Raw genomic sequence first — 20,215 nt, forward strand, 5'->3', positions numbered from 1 at the left:
TGCATGTAAACTTCATTTTGTAATCCATCTAGTCAAAATCTTTATTTTAAAGAAGGATGCCAAAATAAGCATGGATTTCAGAATTAAAGCTTGTAAAAGAGAATCTTTATTCCGCCCCTCACAGCATCATGATCGGCCATTTCCTCTCCATGGAACCACAGCAGGCTACTGTTACATCCCCTGTCGTTGTAACGCCTTTTCTGACATGGCAGCACAGGGGTTAACCGTGTCTCCTCCCTCTCTGCTGGCCAGACTGACGAGCTCAGGTGATAGTTCATCGTGCAAACTCACTCACGCAAACCGGGCATCACTACACACAAATGTGGGTGGGGTTGCTTTGATGCGCAACTAGACCGCAATGTGCACTCTACAGCACGCCCCAAAGTCCATTTAAACTTCAGTCAGAACAAATATCCTGCAGGAGGGGATCTACTTTCTCTAATATCAGGCAAAGAGTGGTGTGAATTGCATAGAGCTTTAAGAAGAAATAACTGACGGGGCAACATCTGAGAGATTACAGGGACCAAGCCTATGAAGTCTTCGAATCGTGAGTAGGACGTTCATTTGCACGTCAATCCGTCATCTAGAGTTTTTCGGCGCATCTTTTTCTCGCCAGCCTTCTTGTTTTTGTATCATCATGGCATGGCCGTGCCTCACGCGTGCTTGCTGCATCAACCGCTATTGGACCGAGCTGGACAAAGGGGACATCGCGGTGCCTTTGGTTTTTAGCAGATACTCGGATGTGGGCGAGGTGCAGCATCTTCCCCATCACCCGCAGCCGAGGCTGAAGAGGGCCGGGGCCATTGCCATAGAAACCCAGCCTCATTCCGGTGAGCAGGAGCCTGGGAAGGCACCGCCCGCGACGGGTGCCGCAGCGGGAAAAGATGGCTCTGCTGCGTCTGTCATGCGCCAAGACTTCAAGGCCTGGAGAGTTCGCCCCGAGCCCAGCTGTAAACCCAGGAATGAGTTGCAGCGCTCGGCGGCCCCGTTCAACAACGAAACTCAGTACCAGAAGGATTATAAGGCCTGGCCTATAGCGAAGAAGAACGACCACCCCTGGATCCCCAAACCCAGCCCCACCTCCGCAGGGCCAGAGCGAAGCGCAGGGGGCGGAAAACAGGAGCAAGCTGCCCCCGAGGTGGAGAGCGGCGTGGAGAAGAGCGAGATCGAAGAGAAAACACAGGAGAAAGAGTCAAACGAGCCGACGAAGAAGAGCGGAAAGAGGGAAAGGTCAGCAGAGAGACAAACTGTGGAGAAGACGGAGGAGCAGGTTTCTGCAGAAGTGAGCGCCGAGCAGAAGAAAGGCAGAGCGGCTGCAGACGCTCTCAACAGGCAGATAAAGCAGGTGACTTCTAGCAGCTACAGGTAAGCCTCAGGCAGCGAGACCTTATCATGTACGCTTATCCTCTTTCACATTTCTGAGAGTGTTTCAACTAATCTACGGAATGACTTCCTGTGTGCCAGACCGCTCCTCTGTACATTTAAAGATCAGATCATTAACGGATATATTGGTTATTGCATGGTGTTTTTTTAATAGTCTATGCATTTCCAAATCAAACTGATATTGCCACAGATAAAGCTTGCATTATTGATTTGTCTCTGCTTTATCCTCTACCAAATCAATGCAGTAGCCGAGTACAGCCAGTAAAAGGGTCTGAATGTAATCATGTGTCTTAACTTGGTTTATTAGCAGTCTTCCTCTGAATCTAATTAGGGATGCATGATGCTTGCAAACTTAGTTAAGGCTTGCTGCCTTCAGTATGCCCTACTGAAATATGGAAGTTGTCGTACCAGTGCCTTTGTTAAAGGAAACTTATTCAGAGAGAATATTTCAAATTAACTCAACTGACCAATAAACTAAACATACAACCTGTGCCAATGTGCTTTGTGCGCAAACATTGGAGATTTAAAAAATCTGCATTTGTCTTTTGAATTGGCTTAAAAAAAAAAGTTAAAACAGGATTTCCTGGTCAAATTGGCAATTAAATACTTTTCTTAATATCTATTAAAAGCTAGCTTTGATATCAGAAATTAACAAGAAACTCATTAATTATTATATACTGTAAGACCAGTAACCAGTGAGTAAAGGATAATTCATTTTAGTATAGCAATAAGAACAAAGTCTAGTCAATGCATGCTGAAATTTATGGTGTTACAGAACTTAAAACTCAAACTTAAGACTTATTGTCTTACAGAACTTAAAACAGAACTCAAAAGAACATGACTTCTGACTTCAGTTAGATAGCTGCTCACGGTGATGAGTTCTCATCATTTATCATAGATACCGTCCAATATTGAATCTTAATCCATGAAACAAAACTCCTTCACATTAAAAAGTAGTAACTCACTACACTCCCTTTCACACAGAATATACTCAATCAGGGAAGTCATTTTCAAATTGATTGATAATGAAATGATCATAAATCACATCCACAGATACCTCTCTGTTTGCTTATTTCATGTTTTAGGACTGAGTTCAAGGCATATAAGGATGTGAAACCAGTGAAGGCCATTAAAGCTCCATCTCAGTATAAACCCCCAGTGGAGGAGAGCTGCCGTGAGACCAGCTACAGTGCCACATACAAGGGGGAGCAGGTGAAGGCTCAGCCCGCCGACAACAAGCTGATCGACCGCAGGAGGATACGCAGCCTGTACAATGAGCCGGGCAAGGAGACTAGCAAGGTGAGAGCGTGCGCCAAACACTGATGTGAGGACTGTGTGACACTGGTAACACTATTTACTATTATTCAATTAAGTACTTGGATTTAAGTCATATCTTAAACTGTATTAGCCCTGCAATTACCTAGGTCTAATACTTTGCCATAAACACTGTCAGTTTTGATTGTTTTTAACATAAATTCTTTATCACTAGAAGCGTTTGATGTGTACATGATATTCTTCATACTGTGGCTTGGCATTGTGATTGATTAAATGCGAACACATTAAACAGCTTCAAATCTAAATTTGTATTCATTTTAAATTGCAAAATTAGCCCTTATTTTATTCCATCATGCATATAAATCAGACAGTGAAATGTTTAAATAGCCACACTGTGTCAACTAAAAAGAAACATTTACTTATACCAATAACAAATATATTTATTGCATCCCATTTTTGGATTATAGTGACATCATCTCATAATAAGGTATGCCTTTTATTCCAAGTTATTTCTCACATAGATTGGTATCCGTGTGCATGATTGACAGTTCAGACAACAAGTGGTTAACATTGTGTCTGTAGTGTGTTCATATGGCCACTCCCTCTCTCATTCTTGTAGGACGTCTCAGAGACTGAGAGCAGCTCTGTTCTAAATCTGCGGTAGTCAGGTGTGTTGTCTGTTTCTTCAAAAGGCATGGAGGCTGACCTCAAGTTGATCAGACGCAAAAACGTACTGCATACTGTACACACACACACACACACACACACACACACACACACACACACACACACACACACACACACACACACACACACACACACACACACACACACACACACACACACACACACACACACACACACACACACACACACACACACACACACACACACACACTGTCTGCGCCTTGGCTAGTACGAGCCGCAGTCTCCACCCTGCTGCCGGATGCAATCCTGCAAAAAGTCAGCCACATCTTCACTGTTTACCCACCTCAGCTTGCATCACCGACCACCATTTATGGAGCAAAAGGGTCGATTAATTCATAAATAAAAGAAACAAGTAAACTTAGATTATACTTGAGAGTAACAGATTAGGGTCAAAACAAAAAAGATGGGTTCAATACATTATAGAGGGCAACAAGACATTTCATAAGTGTACATATAAAAAGTTCTTCACTTTTTATGGCTCTTTGTTGGAGACAATGTATAGGTACAATTACATTTGGAAAGTATACTTTTTGTTTGTTTGTAAAATATCACACAAAATGTAACACTTAAAGAAAGGCACAGCCGTGTGTTTGTGCCAATTGCAGTTGTTAGCGGATGATGTTATCCTTTTTTAGCTTTTCATTTCAGTTTGGTGTAGTAGCAGTTTGAAATTCAGTATTATGCAGCCATGAATTTCATTCTTCAATCTCCACATACAAGAGTAAAAGTAAATGTGTTGATTATAATCTGGACTGTATCGTGAATGGTGCATAATATGTTTACTTTTTTTTGTCCAAATAGCACCATGGTCCCTATTATTCTTAGGATTAGAGCATTTCACTTTTATTCTCAGTTACAGCCTTTACAAACAGTTGTCATTGCTTACAAGAAATACTTTTTTAAGGTTTATTTACTCAGCAAAATGTGAGTATATTGGAGCTAATCAGGAAATATTAAACTCAACAAGAGCAGGGAGAGGCTGGGTGCCTTGCTTAATTTTCCAAGTAGGTGTAAGAGTTTGAACCAGCAATCCTCCAGTCGCTTCTTAATCCTCCACTACTACTGTTAATAGTTGAATGTTATCAAAACATTACATTTCTTTTACTATGACTAACATCATAATTTACTAATATAAACCACTAACTCTTTAGGTTATGGTTTCTTCTTCTTTTTCTATTTCAATAGAGAGGCGAAATCACGCCCGTCTACTTCCGGTCCATGGGACTTTATTTTGGAAAAATTATGTATTGAAGTCAATGGAGAGAGAAAATTTATCTTTTGATCCCGTTTGAATGGTGCCATGAATTACACATATGATGTTTGTCAATCTTAAAAAATCTTTTCCATGTCAAAACAGTCACAGTTTGTCTTAAAACTGTTGAAATATAAGACTATGAATTATACGCAACTAGAAAGACTACAAATCCCAGAATCCCGGTCCCGCATGCTGGCTCTTACGAACCGAATAACTCCCCTTCTTTGTATGTACAGCTCTCAACATGCCCAGACTTCTAGTGATTTTCACCTCTTTTAATACTTTCCGCCTCATTCTGAAAGAAAGAAGTGAAATGTGCTAACGTGACGGCCGTCTTGGTGTGTGGTGCGAGACGGGAGATGTAGTTCATTGAGCGGTTCCACACAAAAAAAGTGTTACTTCACAGTTTTACGACACATTTTTTTTTTTTTGACTTGCAAAATTATCTTTTAAATTGACAAACATCATATGTGTAATTCGTGGCACAATTCAAACGGGATCGAAAGATAATCTTTCTCTCCCCCTTGACTTCAATACATACAGCTCCCCCGGAAAGGGAGGGACTTCGCCTCTCTATAGAAAAACTGCACAAACCACTGTTCTATAAAAACAAAGGCACAAATACCTCTTGTGCTGTTTATTTTTTATTTTATCTCCATTGCACTAATCCACATAATGCAAATATCACCTATACCGTATGGTGTCATTTGCCTGTCCTCATTTAAGTAACAGGGTAACAAAGGTACCTTTTGCATGCCAAAATAGCACTTTGACATTATTTAGAGTCTTAAAGGGTTAGTTTAACATTTTGGGAAATGCGCTCATTTGCTTTCCTGCCAAGACTTGAATGAGATGATCAATACTAGGCTCTCGTACCAGTCTGGCTGTCATGGAAATTCTCCAGGAAGTGACAGCACCAAGCCAAGAAGGTGCTGTTGAGTCTTTATGCTAGGCTAAGCTAATCAGCTGCATATTTAATGGAAAGACATGAAGGTGGTATCAATTGTCTTAACTTACTCTCGGCAAGAGAGCAAATAACTGCATTTCCCAAATTATCAAACTATGGCTTCCCGACAAGGTTTATGTTTAATTAACAATTTTTTTTGTCCATCTGAATATTTTCACCCCTCTTCTCTTTCAGGTGGATAAACCAGTGTCTCGCATCAAACCAAAAAAGACACCAACAACAACAGGGAAGACGGTGAAAAAATCAAAAGAGAAGGTGCTTGCTAGTTCCCTGTCAGCCAAGAAGAAACCGTCTTTGGGCACCCCAGAACCCAAACCAGATGGAGTCGTCACCAAGAAGAGCAAAGAGATCAGCAATAGACTGGCTGAAGCAAACCACTAAATTAAGTTTCTCTCTACACTTTTATGTGTGTGATCAAAGGCGACATGACGAATTAGGCACATTTCTTCCTTTTGGTTTATTTCCTGACCTGTTGTTTTTGCTGTCCTGTCATATATTAGTCACCTTTAAATGGGCACTGATGTTGAGCTTTCAAAATAATGCAAGTCATTTCACTGTAAAATGTGAGTAAGTGTGTGTGTGTGTGACAGAGAGAGTGTGTGTGTGTGAGTTCAGATGTATGTGAGTATGTGATCCCTTGTGTTTTGGTGCACAAAACCGCTTTATATTATTGAGCACATTATTTGCACTTTGTTTATATGAGTTCTGTTTGACATCGAACCATAAAAAAAAGCCATCAGTACACATATACCTTTGTCTTAATGAATAAAAACTCAAATCAGTTTTGAAATGATTGTAGAAAAAGTCAGGGGGATGGTTTTTCTCTCAGACTTTATCACATAAGAGGTGTTGTGACAGTACAACATATGTTTTAGGGTTGCTTTTCCTAGTTACAGTGCCTCCGCTGTATGGTCCTCGTTTTCATTTCATTGTTTGGGATGATATCTGGTCTTATCAGTTTGGTTGCCAAGAAACCAAATGAAGTGTAATATAATTGCTACGGCTTGCATGCAGGACACTGTGTTTGGTTGAGTGGCTACATTTCAGCAGACTATATGTCACACAGTCACATTTTTGCTTGTAAATTGAGCAACTAAAGATACATTTCTAGGGGAAAGAACTTTTCAAGTATAATGCATGCGTAGTAATAGATTTTGGTCACACCGAAACTAAAGTACATTCACAAAATCATAGTCTAGTGGCTAATAAAGCTATTACCTAAACGCACCAGCAATATGGTTGTACACAATTCTGGCAATCTTAATGGAGATCCACTCCTTTGATTTGATGGGAATACTGCAGTACTTATGACTCAGTATTTGTGACATTGTATTCCGTCCTCTCCTCTCATCTGTGATGCTGTAATTGTGCTAAATGAGAAAAATGTATGCATAAAGGCCTGAAAAGGGAAAAACTATTGTATTTACTCAAATGTCACTCTGAATGGGCTGATCTCACCAGGTGGGAAAGAACAAGGAATGGGCCAGGACTTGAAGTTCCGCTTTTTAAAATGTTGCTATCTGATAATACGCAAATCACACCTGTTCATTGTGAACATGACATGAGGGGTTTTTACTTACCTGTGGCGGCAAACATGGCTGCAGTGTGTGAGAGCCCAGTCAAGCACTACCCACCGTGAGTCTGCTTCAAGTTTAAGCTTCCGTGTGTGAGCCTGAGAGCTTTGATGTGTATGACCTTACAGCCTGCTGCAGTTAGCACCATGTCTGACCTAACCATAAGACCTGCTGCTACACACTCCAACACCCTGGTGCTAAATCGCTCATTCTATATGCTGTCTTGTTTGGGCCACACGTGGCATCAAACCAGAGGGAAATTATGAAATAACAACGTTATACCGCTGCAGACGTGAAACTGTGCTTGTTCTCTCAGCTTGCTCTGGTTGAATTCTGAATAAAGTGATGATACTAACAGCTTGTGTTCTGACTTATTCTACCCTATAGGCATTAGTGTTTTTTATATATATTTTTGTAGATTAAAGAACAATATACATTCACACCCATAATCTAAATAAAAATGATTTTTGAGTTGTGTAAATTTGGTAAAATAATAAAACATTTAAATGAAGGATCAAGCAAACAAAAGCATTTGAATCCTGGTGTATAAAATGACAGGGGGGCTTCTAAATCTGGCAGAGCTGTTGTTATTTATTCCCTTCTAGTTCAAGCAAACCCCTACATCTTATTTGCATTTGGTGAAGCTGATTGTGGATGCTACAGTAATGATTAGTTATTTAAGTTTTCAAATTAAAAAGGAAACCATTTAATTTATAGCATGTATAATATCAGTATACATGGGGCTATAAAGCAGAGACAACATCAACATCGACCTAACCTAGTTTTTCAAAAAGACCTTGGAAAACCTTTCTTTTCAGCCATGTATTTTATTCTCACAGCCCTCCAAAAGCCAAATCAAGCACTCTCTCTTTTTTCTTTCGATGTGGGAATTGCAAACATTTTCCCATATGAAGAAACAAAGATTCAAAGTCCAAATGAAAATATCATTTGATCGTTTTTCAGTTCATGCACTAGCTCATGGCTGCTGCTGCTGCTGCTGCTGCTGGTCATTTCCCTGTGAATCAGTCATCCTGACATGAAACTGCATGAATAATTCAGTTGTTATGGGCCCTTATGCTTGCAGAACAGCATAAAATATTGAATAACAGCTCAGTAATGGCACTGAGTCTGCCTAAGCTCCATCCCTTCTATAAAAGACTTGTCTGACTGGATACAGCTCTACCTATGGTTATTTTATTGTGTTAAAAAAGGTTCAATAGAGAATTGATATACTTGATATTAAATATTCTACATGATTTAGTGGTGTAACATTTTTTATGTGGAAAAACTAACTTGCAGTTTCAAAAAGGGAACAAAAGAACCCTAAATAATCATAAAATGTAAACTAAACAACAGCGCTGTAGAGGTTTATGAGTCTGCACCAAACCATTCTTTGGCAAGCACCCTTGAGAAAATATTGTATTTCTTGACACACAACACATTGCATATTGTGGTGCTGATGATCAGCAAATGATGACCTCTAGTGGATAGGATCTCTTACACAATCTCAAAGCATCATGTAAACTGGATACAAAGTAAGGTTTCCGCATGCCAAGCAAAGTAGATTAGATTTCCATCTTTGCAAAATCAAGTCATTGAAGGTGTCCCCTTGCTTGATGGTGTGATTATCTCTCTACTTCCCTGGCTCGGATCTCCATTGTTAACATGTACATCCAAATAGCTACCAGGAAAATAAACCTATTATCACAACATGACAAGTGTGGGAGTGCATCATACTGCAGTAACCATGGTCATGGTTGCTATGTCAGGAATACAAACTCTGATGGCAATCTGATAAACTATACATGATGTGCAGCAAGGATATGTTGAAATGAAAGACGTAATATTAATAACAACGTGAGTAATTGGGGGGAAGGAGGTTTTTTAATTATTGTATTAAGTAGAGTTTTAGATTAAATCCAGTAGTGGGCGGCAAAGCAATATTTGGGATGCTAGCCGCCATTTTTACATCGAAGAAGAAGGATGATAGTGACCGGAAATAAACAAAGCCAGACAAGCTGAGAGGAGGGAAGAGGCTCAGCTGCTGCAGGCAGGGATATTCATACTCGTAAGAGAACCATTTATTTAACGTCGTGTATAACGACAGAAACATAAGTATGTGTTTACAAATCGACCATTAAGATGTCAAACTGTAAACCATATACGTTTGCTGTTTTTAGGAAAAGTCCGCAGAGTGCAAACCAGTGACAGGTTAAGCGTTAGCTAGACAACATGCTAACTCTTAGCTAGATTAACACAACAGACTACTATACATAATCAGCATTTGAAAAACCACTATCTTCTAAATGAGGATAAAAAGCCACTCCAAACGGATTTGAGTGAGTGCAGCTTTCAGTTAGAAAAGAGAATCAGTTCTCAGCTAACTTTAGGTTATGTCCGTTTAACCGGTGTATACATTTCAACATCTTGCTATTATCATATGCTAACTAACCAATTCTGATTCTCATTCAGGATTGTTAGCAGCAGCTGAGCTCATATTAATCACCATAATGATGACAACTAAGAGACTAGACAATTTTGAGGTGATGTGTGAGTGGGATTCATGCGACTTCAGGGGCTGCACCGTGGAGGAGCTCAGCGATCATATGGCTCTGCATTTAAAGGACTACCTGGGAGACAACGACGCCTTAGAGGAGCTTGGTGAGTAACTGAGGATCATACAAGACAAACTAAAGGATCATGCTATGTCACTTGTAAGGCTGGAAATAAATATGACCTTTCAGTCATTCTAACCTTTATGTAGTTAGGACAACTCATTCTAAATCATCTGTAACAATGTTCACACCAGGTCAGTGTTGTTAGTCTTACTATAGGCTAATGTATTGCTTATGTATGGTGCTAACTACAGGAAAAGGTTATCTTTTGTAACTTAAAATGCATTAACGACATGTGTACACTCTTATTTACAGTGTCTCTGGGTTACAATGTAGTACAAAAACACTGTCCTTTTTTGCAATAGGGCAACAACTAGTCTGAAGAAATATACTAGTCATAAAGGTTTATGTCTGTAAATGTTTAGGTGATCGCCCAGATCTACTCAATCAAATCTCAGCGAGCTCCCTGTACACAAAAACAGTCATTTCTAAACTAAAGTTGTAACTCCTTCCCTTTCTTTGTTTAGACGAGTATGCTTGTCTCTGGAAAGGGTGTCAATTTCTAGCCATGGGCTGCCCTGCGGAGCTGGAGGTCCACGCTCACTTCCACAACTATCACGGTAAGCTGAAGTTCGTCGGGGCGAGGCTTCTCAAGTCCCGCTCCGACCTACCCAGCTGCAACGAAGGTCTGCACAGCAGCAACCTGGTTCCCGAAGGGTCGGATGGATACGTCTGCCAATGGGAACACTGTGATGTAGGTTTTTCCTTTTTAATTAGAATGATCCATTGGTTATCAAATGATTGATAGCACCAATATTAATTAAGTTATATTCTTCTTTTACACAGAGTACATTTAACAATCCTGAGTGGTTTTACCGACACGTGGACAATCACGTTGAAAGTGCTGAGCCACAGTCCCTCCCTCATCAGCAGCAGACTTTCTTATGCCCCTGGACAGGTATAACAAAGTCAAAACAGATCAATGAGATGTTCCTATTATAACTTCAGCCCAATTCAAAAGCATCCCCTACACACTCCTTCTCTGTGACAGAGTGAACTCCATCTGTAGTCATACTCACAGCTGAATGAGGCTCCTTGTATTCAGGTAGAGGGTGTAGATACAGCAGTAAGCTTTGGAACATCTCCCCTATCTCCTGGCAAAAACAAAACGGAACTTTTGCAACAATGATTGAGAATCAGCTTTTCTCGGGCTAAAAAATTATACGTTATAATAGGGCTGCTCAATTAATCTTATTTTAAACGCAATTACGATTTTGGCTTGCAACGATTATAAAAACAACATAATCAAAATAGAACGATTATTTATTTTATTTATTTTTATTTTTAATTGTTTATTTTTATTGGTTTTTCAGTTGAATTATACTTAAAGTTCAGGGTAATCAACTGTTAAAAACATACTGTTCACATTTTTTTCTCCCAATAAATGTATGTTTTCAAAGTAAATGGATAATCGTTTTTAATAATCGTGATATCAATTATTGACCCGAATAATCGAGATTATGATTTTTGCCTAAATCGAGCAGCACTACGTTATAATTATAATAAACCATCAAAAATCTTTAAAGGCGTTCCTTTTTTTGCTAAATCAGATGTTTATGAGCCTTTTTTTTTTTTGCAACAGTACCTGTAAATACCAAAAAACTTGACAATCAAATGCACACACCTTCTGTGTACCAGATGAAGTATACAAAAATACAAAGTCATCTTAAAGTTGTTAACATCTGTATGACAATGGAACTACGCACACAATGTGTTTTATGTCTGACACAAACAGTGTTGCACTTGGTCAGGTATTGCCGGTTATTAAGTCAGGACCCATGCAGACTCGCTCTTTGAGGGTTTTATAACGGTGCGAACGGAGTTGAAATGGGTAGGGGGAGAATGTTGGAGTTGGACTTGAATTGAGCCTTTAAGTTTGATCTTATCTGAACCTCATATTTCTTTTACAGGCTGCGATGCTTCCTTCAAAATCCGATACCGTCTGAGGGAGCACATGCGGAGCCACACTCAGGAGAGATTGGTGGCTTGCCCGACGTGTGGCAACATGTTCTCCAGCAACACTAAGTTGTTCGACCACCTGCACAGGCAGGCCGAGCCAATAGGTGAAGGACTCTTCATTATTTCCACGATGCAGATAGATCTGATAGTATTGCCTCTATACTGAATTGTGTTCCTTTACCTCTAATTTGAGCAGATTCACTGGTGTGTGAACATTGTGGCAAAGCTTTTTCCAACGAGAGGCTGTTGAGGGATCATGTTCGTCAGCATGGTAAGCACTTTCTAAAATCTATTCTACAACTTTGTTACCTTGTGGGTATGAAAAGAGGATTTAGTGTGCTGTTGAGTTAGGCGTGGATACAGTCAGGTTTAGATAGAAGATAGAATTGGAGGGATGAAAGCCTCTTTAATGGTCACACATACATGCACACAGTGACATTTCGCCTCTGCATTTAATCCATCTTAACTACTAGGAGCAGTGGGCAGCTATTTTACTGCGCCCTGGGAGCAATGGGAGTGGGGGGGATGTCCGGTGCCTTGCTCAAGGGCACCACGGCAGGGCAGGAGGTGAACTGGGACCTCATTTCATTTAATTTCAAACCTTTATTTATACAGATGAATGAGATCATTGATCTCTTTTTCAAGGGAGACCTGCTCAAATAGCAGTCCACACTCCATATTTAGGTCTGGTCGGGGACTTGAACCGGCGACCCTACGGCTCACAGTCCAAGCCCCTACTGACTGAACCACTGCCGGACAGTGAAGGGCTAATGAAAATAATAATGTTGCGAGAGTTAACAATGTCCAAGCCATAGACACAGACATATTTGGCAAGTATTATATCTAATAGTTGCTCTCTTTTACTCCAGTGAACCAGGTGAAGTGTCCCTTCTGTGACATGACCTGCACCACTTTGGCAGCTCTGAAGATCCACATCAGATTTCGCCACTGTGACGAGCGGCCCTTCCCGTGCGACTTCTGCGACAAGAGGTAGATCTTTGGACAGCTGATTGGATGTCCAGCTGACAAATGTTGTTTACAGCCACCCCTGAATTGTGTCTTCACGTATGTTTAGCATTAAAAACAATATCAAGCTTCAATAAAATACCTTTTAAAATGCTTTATCACTCAGGGTTATCCTTCAGAACCTGTTAGTCAGTTTATTTGTAAAAATAAATGTCATCAAATTATTCAAACGTTTATTTCACATTTCTTTCTGCAACTGAGAAGTTAAAAAAAGAGGTGGACCACACTTTACATTTCTTAACATACTGTTGGGCTATTTGTCGTAGCATGGATCCTTTTACTTGCATTTGTAACCAAATAGCCCTTAATATCTACTCTGTACAGACCTGAAACATGGAAAAAACCCAGAATATCCTGATCCACGTTAGCTTTTTATTCGATTACCAAACGATGGAAAAAACCTTTTAGTAACAAATGTATTCAACATTTTGGAGTGATTGTCCTATTAATGCAATTCCTCTGGTATATTTCTTTGTCATCTCAGTTGCAGAATTTGAACATATTCTTTGAGTATGTTATGTTTAAAGAGTACCTTTATTCTTTCCTTTTCAGATTTAAGAACCAGCGCGACCTGCAGAAGCACACCGAGGTTCACAATGAGGGCACCGTGTATCACTGTACAGTGGAGGGCTGTGATTATTCCTGTCACACATTTCCAACCATGAGCTACCACTACAAGAGAGTGCACCAGGTTTGTTAGTGTAAAACCTATTTTGATTGCAATGACAACCTGCTTTAACCTCATTGAGAGTTACAGAACTGTGTTGTTTACATGATTCCATGATGTACACAAACAGGTCGGAGGGATATCCAAATATAAATGCCATATCTGTGATAAGGTCTTCTCCTGGTGTTACACTCTCACACTTCACCTCCGCAAGAAGCACGAGCTCAAATGGCCGTCTGGACATTCCCGCTTTCGGTAAGTCACAACAGCAATTAAAACTGAAACCACCATTTCTTTATCCACTCATCTTCTCATCCTTGGAGGGGGGGGGAAGAGACATCAAATGCAATTTAAGTGATTTAAAAGTTGAAATAATCCATATTTGATCCGAGTTTGTTCCACATGCTTTCTTCACAGTTACAGAAAAGACGTAGACGGCTTCCTAAAAGTGAACATGGTGCGGTTTGAGACTGTGGAAGTGACGAATGAGATCATGAAGAACATGGCCAAAAAGCCGCAGAGCCTTCGGAAAAGTCAGAGAACGAAGAGGGCTGCCGTCCCACCGGAGAGCAGCCGGAGCTCCCCCGCAGGGTCCTCCTCGCCCTCCTCCAGCTCCTCCTCCTCGTACGGCTCGGATCTCTCTGGAGCGGAGGACGTCTCGTCTCAGCCGAGCCCCCGAGGAAGCGACTCTCCGGTCTACTGCGTGATGAGCACCATCCCTCTCATCGAGGAGGAGCCTGGGGGGTCGTCGCAGGAGGACTGTGACGGCATCGGGACGTCGGGGGCGGTGCAGGCCCTGACGGAGGTGGCGAGGGGCCTGGGCATGGACGTGGTGTGACCCCTGCCTGCTCCACTGCACCACTGCCTGTTGCGCTATTTGTTGCTGTGTGAGGGCCATCAGGGACCAGAACTGTTTTATACCCAAAGCTTTCGCGTGGTCTCAAGAGCTTTTAGTGTGGTTTTATTTACCTTTTAGGAGGGCCCATTTTCATTGGAGCAGCTCTTATTACCTACAATGCCTTGGCTTTGTGATGCTTCCTATCTAAGGGATGCCGGTTAATGTTTCTGACCAAGTTGACATGAATGAGAATAACTGGAAGCACTATGAAGTTAGTTCCTTATACATTTAATTCTTAACACACCTTGTTCCACAGTGTGTTCCATGCCCGACAGAGGCTTTCAGAAGACATTATTTTTTGATGTATTGTTTTAATGCTGCTTGAATTTAGTGTTACAAATTTGAAATACATTTTTGATACTAAAGTAACATTTTCTTGTTGTTGTTTTTGTTCTTACCCCCCCCCCCCCTGTATGAAAGCCAATAGGATTTAAGTCCTGTCTTTTTATCCAGTTCAATATGTCGTCCCCTCTATCTCCCCGTTTCCTCTCTTCTTGGCTTAACTTTGTAATGAAACGGCAAAATAGCCCCAAAATGAGTTTGTCCATACTTTGGTTTATGACCAAATACCTAATGCCGTTCCCTTCAGCTTTACTTTGTGTTAAGTGCCAATTACTTTAAAACTAAGATGGTGATCATGGTGAAAATGATACATGCTAACATCAGCATGATAGCATGTATTATTATATCATTGTAAACATTGTAGAACATACTAAATTAAGCTTAATGCGCAAATCACAGAGACTATCAGCTGCATTTCCTTTTAGTTTGGCAGATTTGCAATTATCTTTTTTAAACTTCTTTCCTTCCAAACAAGAGAATTGATCACCTGGCCAAAAAAATCAAACAACCACATGCATCCTAATATATCTTATAACTTAAAAACAACAACCTTTCAATCAAAGGGAAGCATTACAGATAAGTATGACTATAAAGTCGCCAAAAGGCATTTAAGAAATCAATGTTTGTTCATAATATTTGTTGCTCAAATGAAGCTGTTTAATGCAAAGAGTATATTTTTTTGATAAATGAATCAATAGATATCCACGTCCACAGTTTTTTCTACATCCTGGACACTGGAGGCCTGTTGAAATAATGTGAAGCAATGTGACAAGTGAATCTATCAGACAGGAAGTAATGGGTAATCTATCTCATGGGAATATCTACTTTCCTCTCAGGGCCTCAGGTAGGATGTTGTCAGTCAGCCAGGATGATGGAGATGACTGTTCATGTGACGTGAACTGAGGTAAAAAGATTGCTGTTGCATCAAAGCAAGAGGGAAATAAAGAGGCGGCGCATAGTAACCAAAAGTCTCTCTTTGCCTCATTGCAACAGGAGGTACCTTGATCGCTCTGCAGGTATTCAAAGAATAATCTTTTAGGAGATGTTGTCTAGAGTAGAGATCCATGATCTTGTAAACACCCCCAATTGGATCCCATGAAGCAGTTAGGTGGGGATGCATGTCAGATCCTGGATAAGTGACAAGTGTTCTAGTGACATGACATCTACTGCTGTTCGGATACAGGCCGGACAAAGCATGTGTGTTTATGTGTTGCTCTGGCATGGTGTGAGTTGTACTGCGCGGAGATGGATCAGACCTGTCATCTACAATTTCTTGCTTCGCCCTCTTACATTGAATGGAGCTGAAACCTTCAAGCTGCCTCTTCCTGCCATGTGATCCGCTGCGTTCAGGTTCAGGAGTTGGATTCAAATATTTGTCTCTTGGAGGTGAAGTGTCTGTTGTTTCAACTTGTTGGCTCCCGTGTTTCTCTTTTTCATCAAGTTCCTCTCTCCGGTTCAGGATTAGGGGCTGTTCCAGTTTCTCCCTTTTGTTAGTATGGCTGTAAGGTGCTGGTAATGATTGGAAATATTCAGCGGGATATCTTCTGTTGAAGAGGTTTGAATGTCCTGCTGTTTTTCCTGGCTCACTTCTGTCACTTGTGTTTCCAAATGCAGGATGTCTATAGGGAGAGTCTAAGAAAGGAGAAGCAGTTCAGTTTCAATAGTTTGACAAATATAATACAGTTGCAAACTGAACTCACCAATCTTTGGCTGAAAGCAGGAGGGCTGCTCCGATTCCTTGTCAGGTAAACTGGATGCAGGATACTCAGATGTCAGATCTTGATGGAAACTGTTGGGTTTCTGCTGTATTTCCTGGTGGATAAAGTTTTTAAAGCACAACATTGGTTTTGGAATTAGATAGGAAATAACTAATCACAACCACAGTCAAAAGAAAACATTTCAGTACAACAAAAGATAATGCACAATATGATGTTTACTATATGTATTGCTCCTTTAAATTAAGTGTGTTATTATGCCTGTCAACTGACGACTTAAAGCTTTTGGATCTATTATTATATTAAACAAAACACTTTTTCATACTATGGCTTATTTTTATTCAGACATAAAATCCCTAAATCAAGTTTCATTGACTTGAGTTTCAGCCACAAAATAAGGAGAATGTGTACAAATAACTTCTAATGTATCAGTTTATGTGAATACAATTTGATGCAATTACTTATTACCTTGATTTGCTTCTGGTAATATATCCTCCATGCAATCCTGACATGCAGGGCGCCACATCTCCCTCGTTTCTGAACAAATAAATGCAACAAACTGTCAGAGGTGTTAGACAAAATGTACCAAAGTAAGAAAGTAGCTTGACTTTTAGCTTGGTTGACATGTCAGTTGTTATCGGTGCATGTTGGACTCACTGTTGAACTGAAGGGTGCCTGCGCTGCTTTGTGAAAGGCAGTGACAGGAGCAAAAGAGCGCCTCGTCCTCGCTCTGGGGAGGTGCATGTTGAACTGTAGCAAGAGGTTAAAGACAACATCTTTAAATTATTTGTGCACACTTAGTGGCAATAAGCTAATAATGGCATTCAAACATCAAATAACATTACAGAATAGACCTCAGATGAACATCGGTACTTTTTGATTACCATCACTGCTAAGTAAAGTGACACATCTGCTTACATTATTGTCCTGAGATCCCATCTGAGCAGGTGTGGTGGTCAAGGAGTGGAGCATGATGGGATTGTAGGCATGCTGGTGAACATACTGATGCATGGGAAGATGTTGAAGAGCCAGTTAGTTTTGGAGCTTGAGGAACTTGAATGAGTGGACTTGCTCCTGGCTGGTTGAACACCTAATGGTCACAAATGCAGACGGATCTCTTCCTTCCGATCAGGGATGAACCTTATAGTCGAGACACACACGGCATGAAAAAGTGAACAATATTTTACACACAACTATGCAAATCACATGCAAATGACATTATCTTAAATTAAATTAAATTGCATTACGAACAGTAATCCAATTTAGGAACCCAGTATGGCAATCCATTTAATTAATTAAGGATCCATCCTTTCCAAGAACACATGATTATAACCGCTGTGAGTGATCACTGTGAATGCAATTATTCTGTGTGAATAAGTAGAGATGGGAAGTAGTGGAGTACAAATACTTTGTTACTGTACTTAAGTAAATTGTTCTGGTATCAGTGCTTTACTCCACTACCTATTTTTCTGACGACTTTTTACTTTTACTTCTTACATTTTTAACACAAATACCTGTACTTTCTACTTCTTACATTTTCAAAACAGGTTTGTTACTTTAGTTTTAATTTGTGTTTGGTGGCCTGATCATTATTATTTAGAGTCATTGCGTGCCTATTGATTTGAACACGATCCGTGTATCCATCATTTCCTGGTCTTCTCTAGAGAAGAGGGACCAATGAAAACGTTGTCATGTTGCCGTTGTTCAGCATCGAAACATTCATTAGCTAACAATGACATTATTGTTCTATTAATATAAAGGGAGGTCAGTTACTCTTTAAAACAGCTGGTAGTTATGGGTAATTTTTACTTTAGTACATTTCGAAGCCCATACTTCTTTACTTTTACTTGAGTAAAGACGTTTAGTCAGTACTTTTACCAGAGTATTTTCAAACACAAGTATCTGTACTTCTACTTGAGTAAAGGATGTGTGTACTTTTGCCATCTCTGAATATAAGTAGTGACAGTGAGGCCCTACTTTGAATTTACTGTGTACTGGGCAAGAACATTTCAGATAAAGTTGGTGCAGGTATCCTTCCTTCCTTCCTTATGAGGATCTCCTTTATCCTGCTGTTTGTGTCAGTGCCTGTTTAACCCCTTTAGGCCAAAGCAATCCAATAGCCTGATCCCTCCTTTCTCATAAAGACAAGATTAGCTGGAGGTTAGACATCCTATGTTCTCTAAACTTCGCCCATGTCAGCGTGCCAAAGAAATCTCTTAATCTGATAAAGGAACCGTTTGTCAGAAGCCCAAACTGCATGCATGAGGCCTCAGAGTACTTTCCTCAAAGCACCATACATTATACATCAGTCAAATCTTAATACTTACATAAAAAAAGTTCCAAAAGGATTTAAAACCCACAGTTATATTTTAGTCTGCTGGTTTAAACAGACAAAACGTTAAAGGACTCTGGAGGCTCTTTAATTGATTTGATTTTACAACCTATAGAACAAATGATTTAATAGAATACAGATTGAATAGATAATTTGGAAGATAAAATAACTATTGATTAGCCTATTAACTGTTGATTGAAGCACTAAACAGTTAGAACAACAGATGGATAACCTGTTAAAAAAAAGTCCCCCTTGCTTGAGAGATAATGTGTAAATCATTGTTTTAACCCTTGTGTTGTGTTCGAAAGCTGTTACCGTTCATGGTGTTCGCGGGTACATTTTGACCCATGATTTATTTCAGTCCAAAACACACACAAAAAATGACTACCATCCAATGTTTTAACTACATCATAAAAGACGTATTATGCATTCATAACCGTACAATCCTGTTGTAATTGTATTGTATGGCCCCAAAACACATTACACCACATATTGCACACGTGCATGTGTGTGTTCAGGTTCAAGTGTTAGTGTACATATTATTTGAGAAAGGTCGGGTTGCTGTGGGGGCGGGGGATGGGGGGCCAGGTGCATGTTGCAAAAAATTATTGTTACAGTGGATGAAGGGGGTGGGGGAGGGGTGTCTAAAGTCAAAGATGAATCTTGATTGGGCCAAATTTGACCTTGAGTCACCCACAACAATTCTACTGGGTCTTCCCAGACCGGGTCACGGGAGACCCGAACACAACATAAGGGTTAAAGCTTTTATATTTAGAAAGAAACATAGCCTACCTCCTACACAAAATAATACATCATTTAATAGCTGGCATCCATCTGACTGTTTGATGATGCAAACTCTATGGCAGACTCTGTAAATGTGTTTCTTACCTGATGAGGCACAGTAAAAGACGTCCTGATGTTTGAGGGTTATAGTCCAGTTAACAACATCCAGCCCCGTCAGCTTCTCTATCAACCAACAAAGTTAGAAGACATCAACCTTTTTACTTCAGCTACTAACAGGACAATGAACCCTGCTTGTCGTCTCTCAGCAGAACCAGAACACTGACATCAGTTCAGGAACACCTGTTGCTGTGAGCCAGTGTCAGCTGTCTGTTGCCCTTTAGTCAATTAGTCAGTGTTACTTACCAACACTAGGAAAGACCATTAACTAACCCTAATGGCTTAACCCAATCCCATTAGCTCCCTAAACCCTTTAGTTTAGAGGAATACAGTTTATGTGAGAGGAGAGGGTTTTTTAAGATAAGGTTAAATGATATAATAAATATATGTTTTTTTTTATTATGTAAGGTTTATTTGCAAACCTATAGAAATGTAAGGTATATTATCATTTATTTAAAAAGAATATAACTTGAATCACTCAGGAGTTCACCACAATGATAATAAATACAGCATCTTAAAGAAAGGATGAATAGATGTAT

General features: G+C 40.1%; 3 protein-coding genes across 4 annotated transcripts; 2 read left to right on the plus strand and 1 right to left on the minus strand.

Moving 5' to 3' along the window:
- The first annotated feature begins 67 nt into the window (after window positions 1–67).
- On the plus strand, window positions 68–7,519 carry map6b (microtubule-associated protein 6b). Of its 2 annotated transcripts, XM_079676577.1 has the most exons (4): window positions 68–1,365; window positions 2,469–2,682; window positions 3,278–3,326; window positions 5,763–5,897. In XM_079676577.1, exons 1-3 carry the CDS (start codon window positions 638–640, stop codon window positions 3,320–3,322), a joined length of 987 nt encoding a protein of 328 aa, XP_079532703.1. In that variant the 5' UTR covers window positions 68–637; the 3' UTR covers window positions 3,323–3,326; window positions 5,763–5,897. The 2 variants fall into 2 exon arrangements, with proteins under 2 accessions (XP_079532703.1, XP_079532702.1); XM_079676576.1 differs by lacking the exon at window positions 3,278–3,326 and having other exon boundaries at window positions 5,763–7,519.
- A 1,585-nt stretch (window positions 7,520–9,104) lies between these two features.
- Window positions 9,105–14,752, plus strand: LOC307036620 (histone H4 transcription factor). The gene is made up of 10 exons (XM_079677097.1): window positions 9,105–9,230; window positions 9,635–9,823; window positions 10,305–10,531; window positions 10,624–10,735; window positions 11,748–11,900; window positions 11,993–12,067; window positions 12,666–12,786; window positions 13,375–13,513; window positions 13,620–13,744; window positions 13,907–14,752. Exons 2-10 carry the CDS (start codon window positions 9,673–9,675, stop codon window positions 14,325–14,327), a joined length of 1,524 nt encoding a protein of 507 aa, XP_079533223.1. The 5' UTR covers window positions 9,105–9,230; window positions 9,635–9,672; the 3' UTR covers window positions 14,328–14,752.
- LOC307036621 (uncharacterized protein) lies at window positions 14,489–19,844 on the minus strand. Its single transcript, XM_079677098.1, has 6 exons — window positions 19,665–19,844; window positions 17,363–17,584; window positions 17,102–17,194; window positions 16,913–16,981; window positions 16,430–16,541; window positions 14,489–16,361 (listed from the first exon to the last, which is right to left on the minus strand). Exons 2-6 carry the CDS (start codon window positions 17,453–17,455, stop codon window positions 15,589–15,591), a joined length of 1,140 nt encoding a protein of 379 aa, XP_079533224.1. The 5' UTR covers window positions 17,456–17,584; window positions 19,665–19,844; the 3' UTR covers window positions 14,489–15,588.
- Window positions 19,845–20,215: the final 371 nt, after the last annotated feature.

The sequence above is a fragment of the Notothenia rossii genome (genome assembly GCF_949606895.1).
Source record: "Notothenia rossii genome assembly, chromosome: 4".
Classification (NCBI taxonomy): Eukaryota; Metazoa; Chordata; class Actinopteri; order Perciformes; family Nototheniidae; genus Notothenia; species Notothenia rossii.

Coding starts and splice junctions, on each gene's coding strand:
- LOC307036620 (XM_079677097.1), top strand. CDS start 9,673: ATGATGACAACTAAGAGACTAGACAATTTTGAGGTGATGTGTGAGTGG. Junction 12,068..12,665: donor GGATCATGTTCGTCAGCATG/GTAAGCACTTTC, acceptor CTTTTACTCCAG/TGAACCAGGTGAAGTGTCCC. Junction 13,745..13,906: donor TCTGGACATTCCCGCTTTCG/GTAAGTCACAAC, acceptor CTTTCTTCACAG/TTACAGAAAAGACGTAGACG.
- map6b (XM_079676576.1), top strand. CDS start 638: ATGGCATGGCCGTGCCTCACGCGTGCTTGCTGCATCAACCGCTATTGG. Junction 1,366..2,468: donor GTGACTTCTAGCAGCTACAG/GTAAGCCTCAGG, acceptor TTCATGTTTTAG/GACTGAGTTCAAGGCATATA. Junction 2,683..5,762: donor CGGGCAAGGAGACTAGCAAG/GTGAGAGCGTGC, acceptor CTTCTCTTTCAG/GTGGATAAACCAGTGTCTCG.
- LOC307036621 (XM_079677098.1), bottom strand. CDS start 17,455: ATGCATCAGTATGTTCACCAGCATGCCTACAATCCCATCATGCTCCAC. Junction 16,982..17,101: donor AGGCACCCTTCAGTTCAACA/GTGAGTCCAACA, acceptor TTATTTGTTCAG/AAACGAGGGAGATGTGGCGC. Junction 16,542..16,912: donor ATTACCAGAAGCAAATCAAG/GTAATAAGTAAT, acceptor TTTATCCACCAG/GAAATACAGCAGAAACCCAA.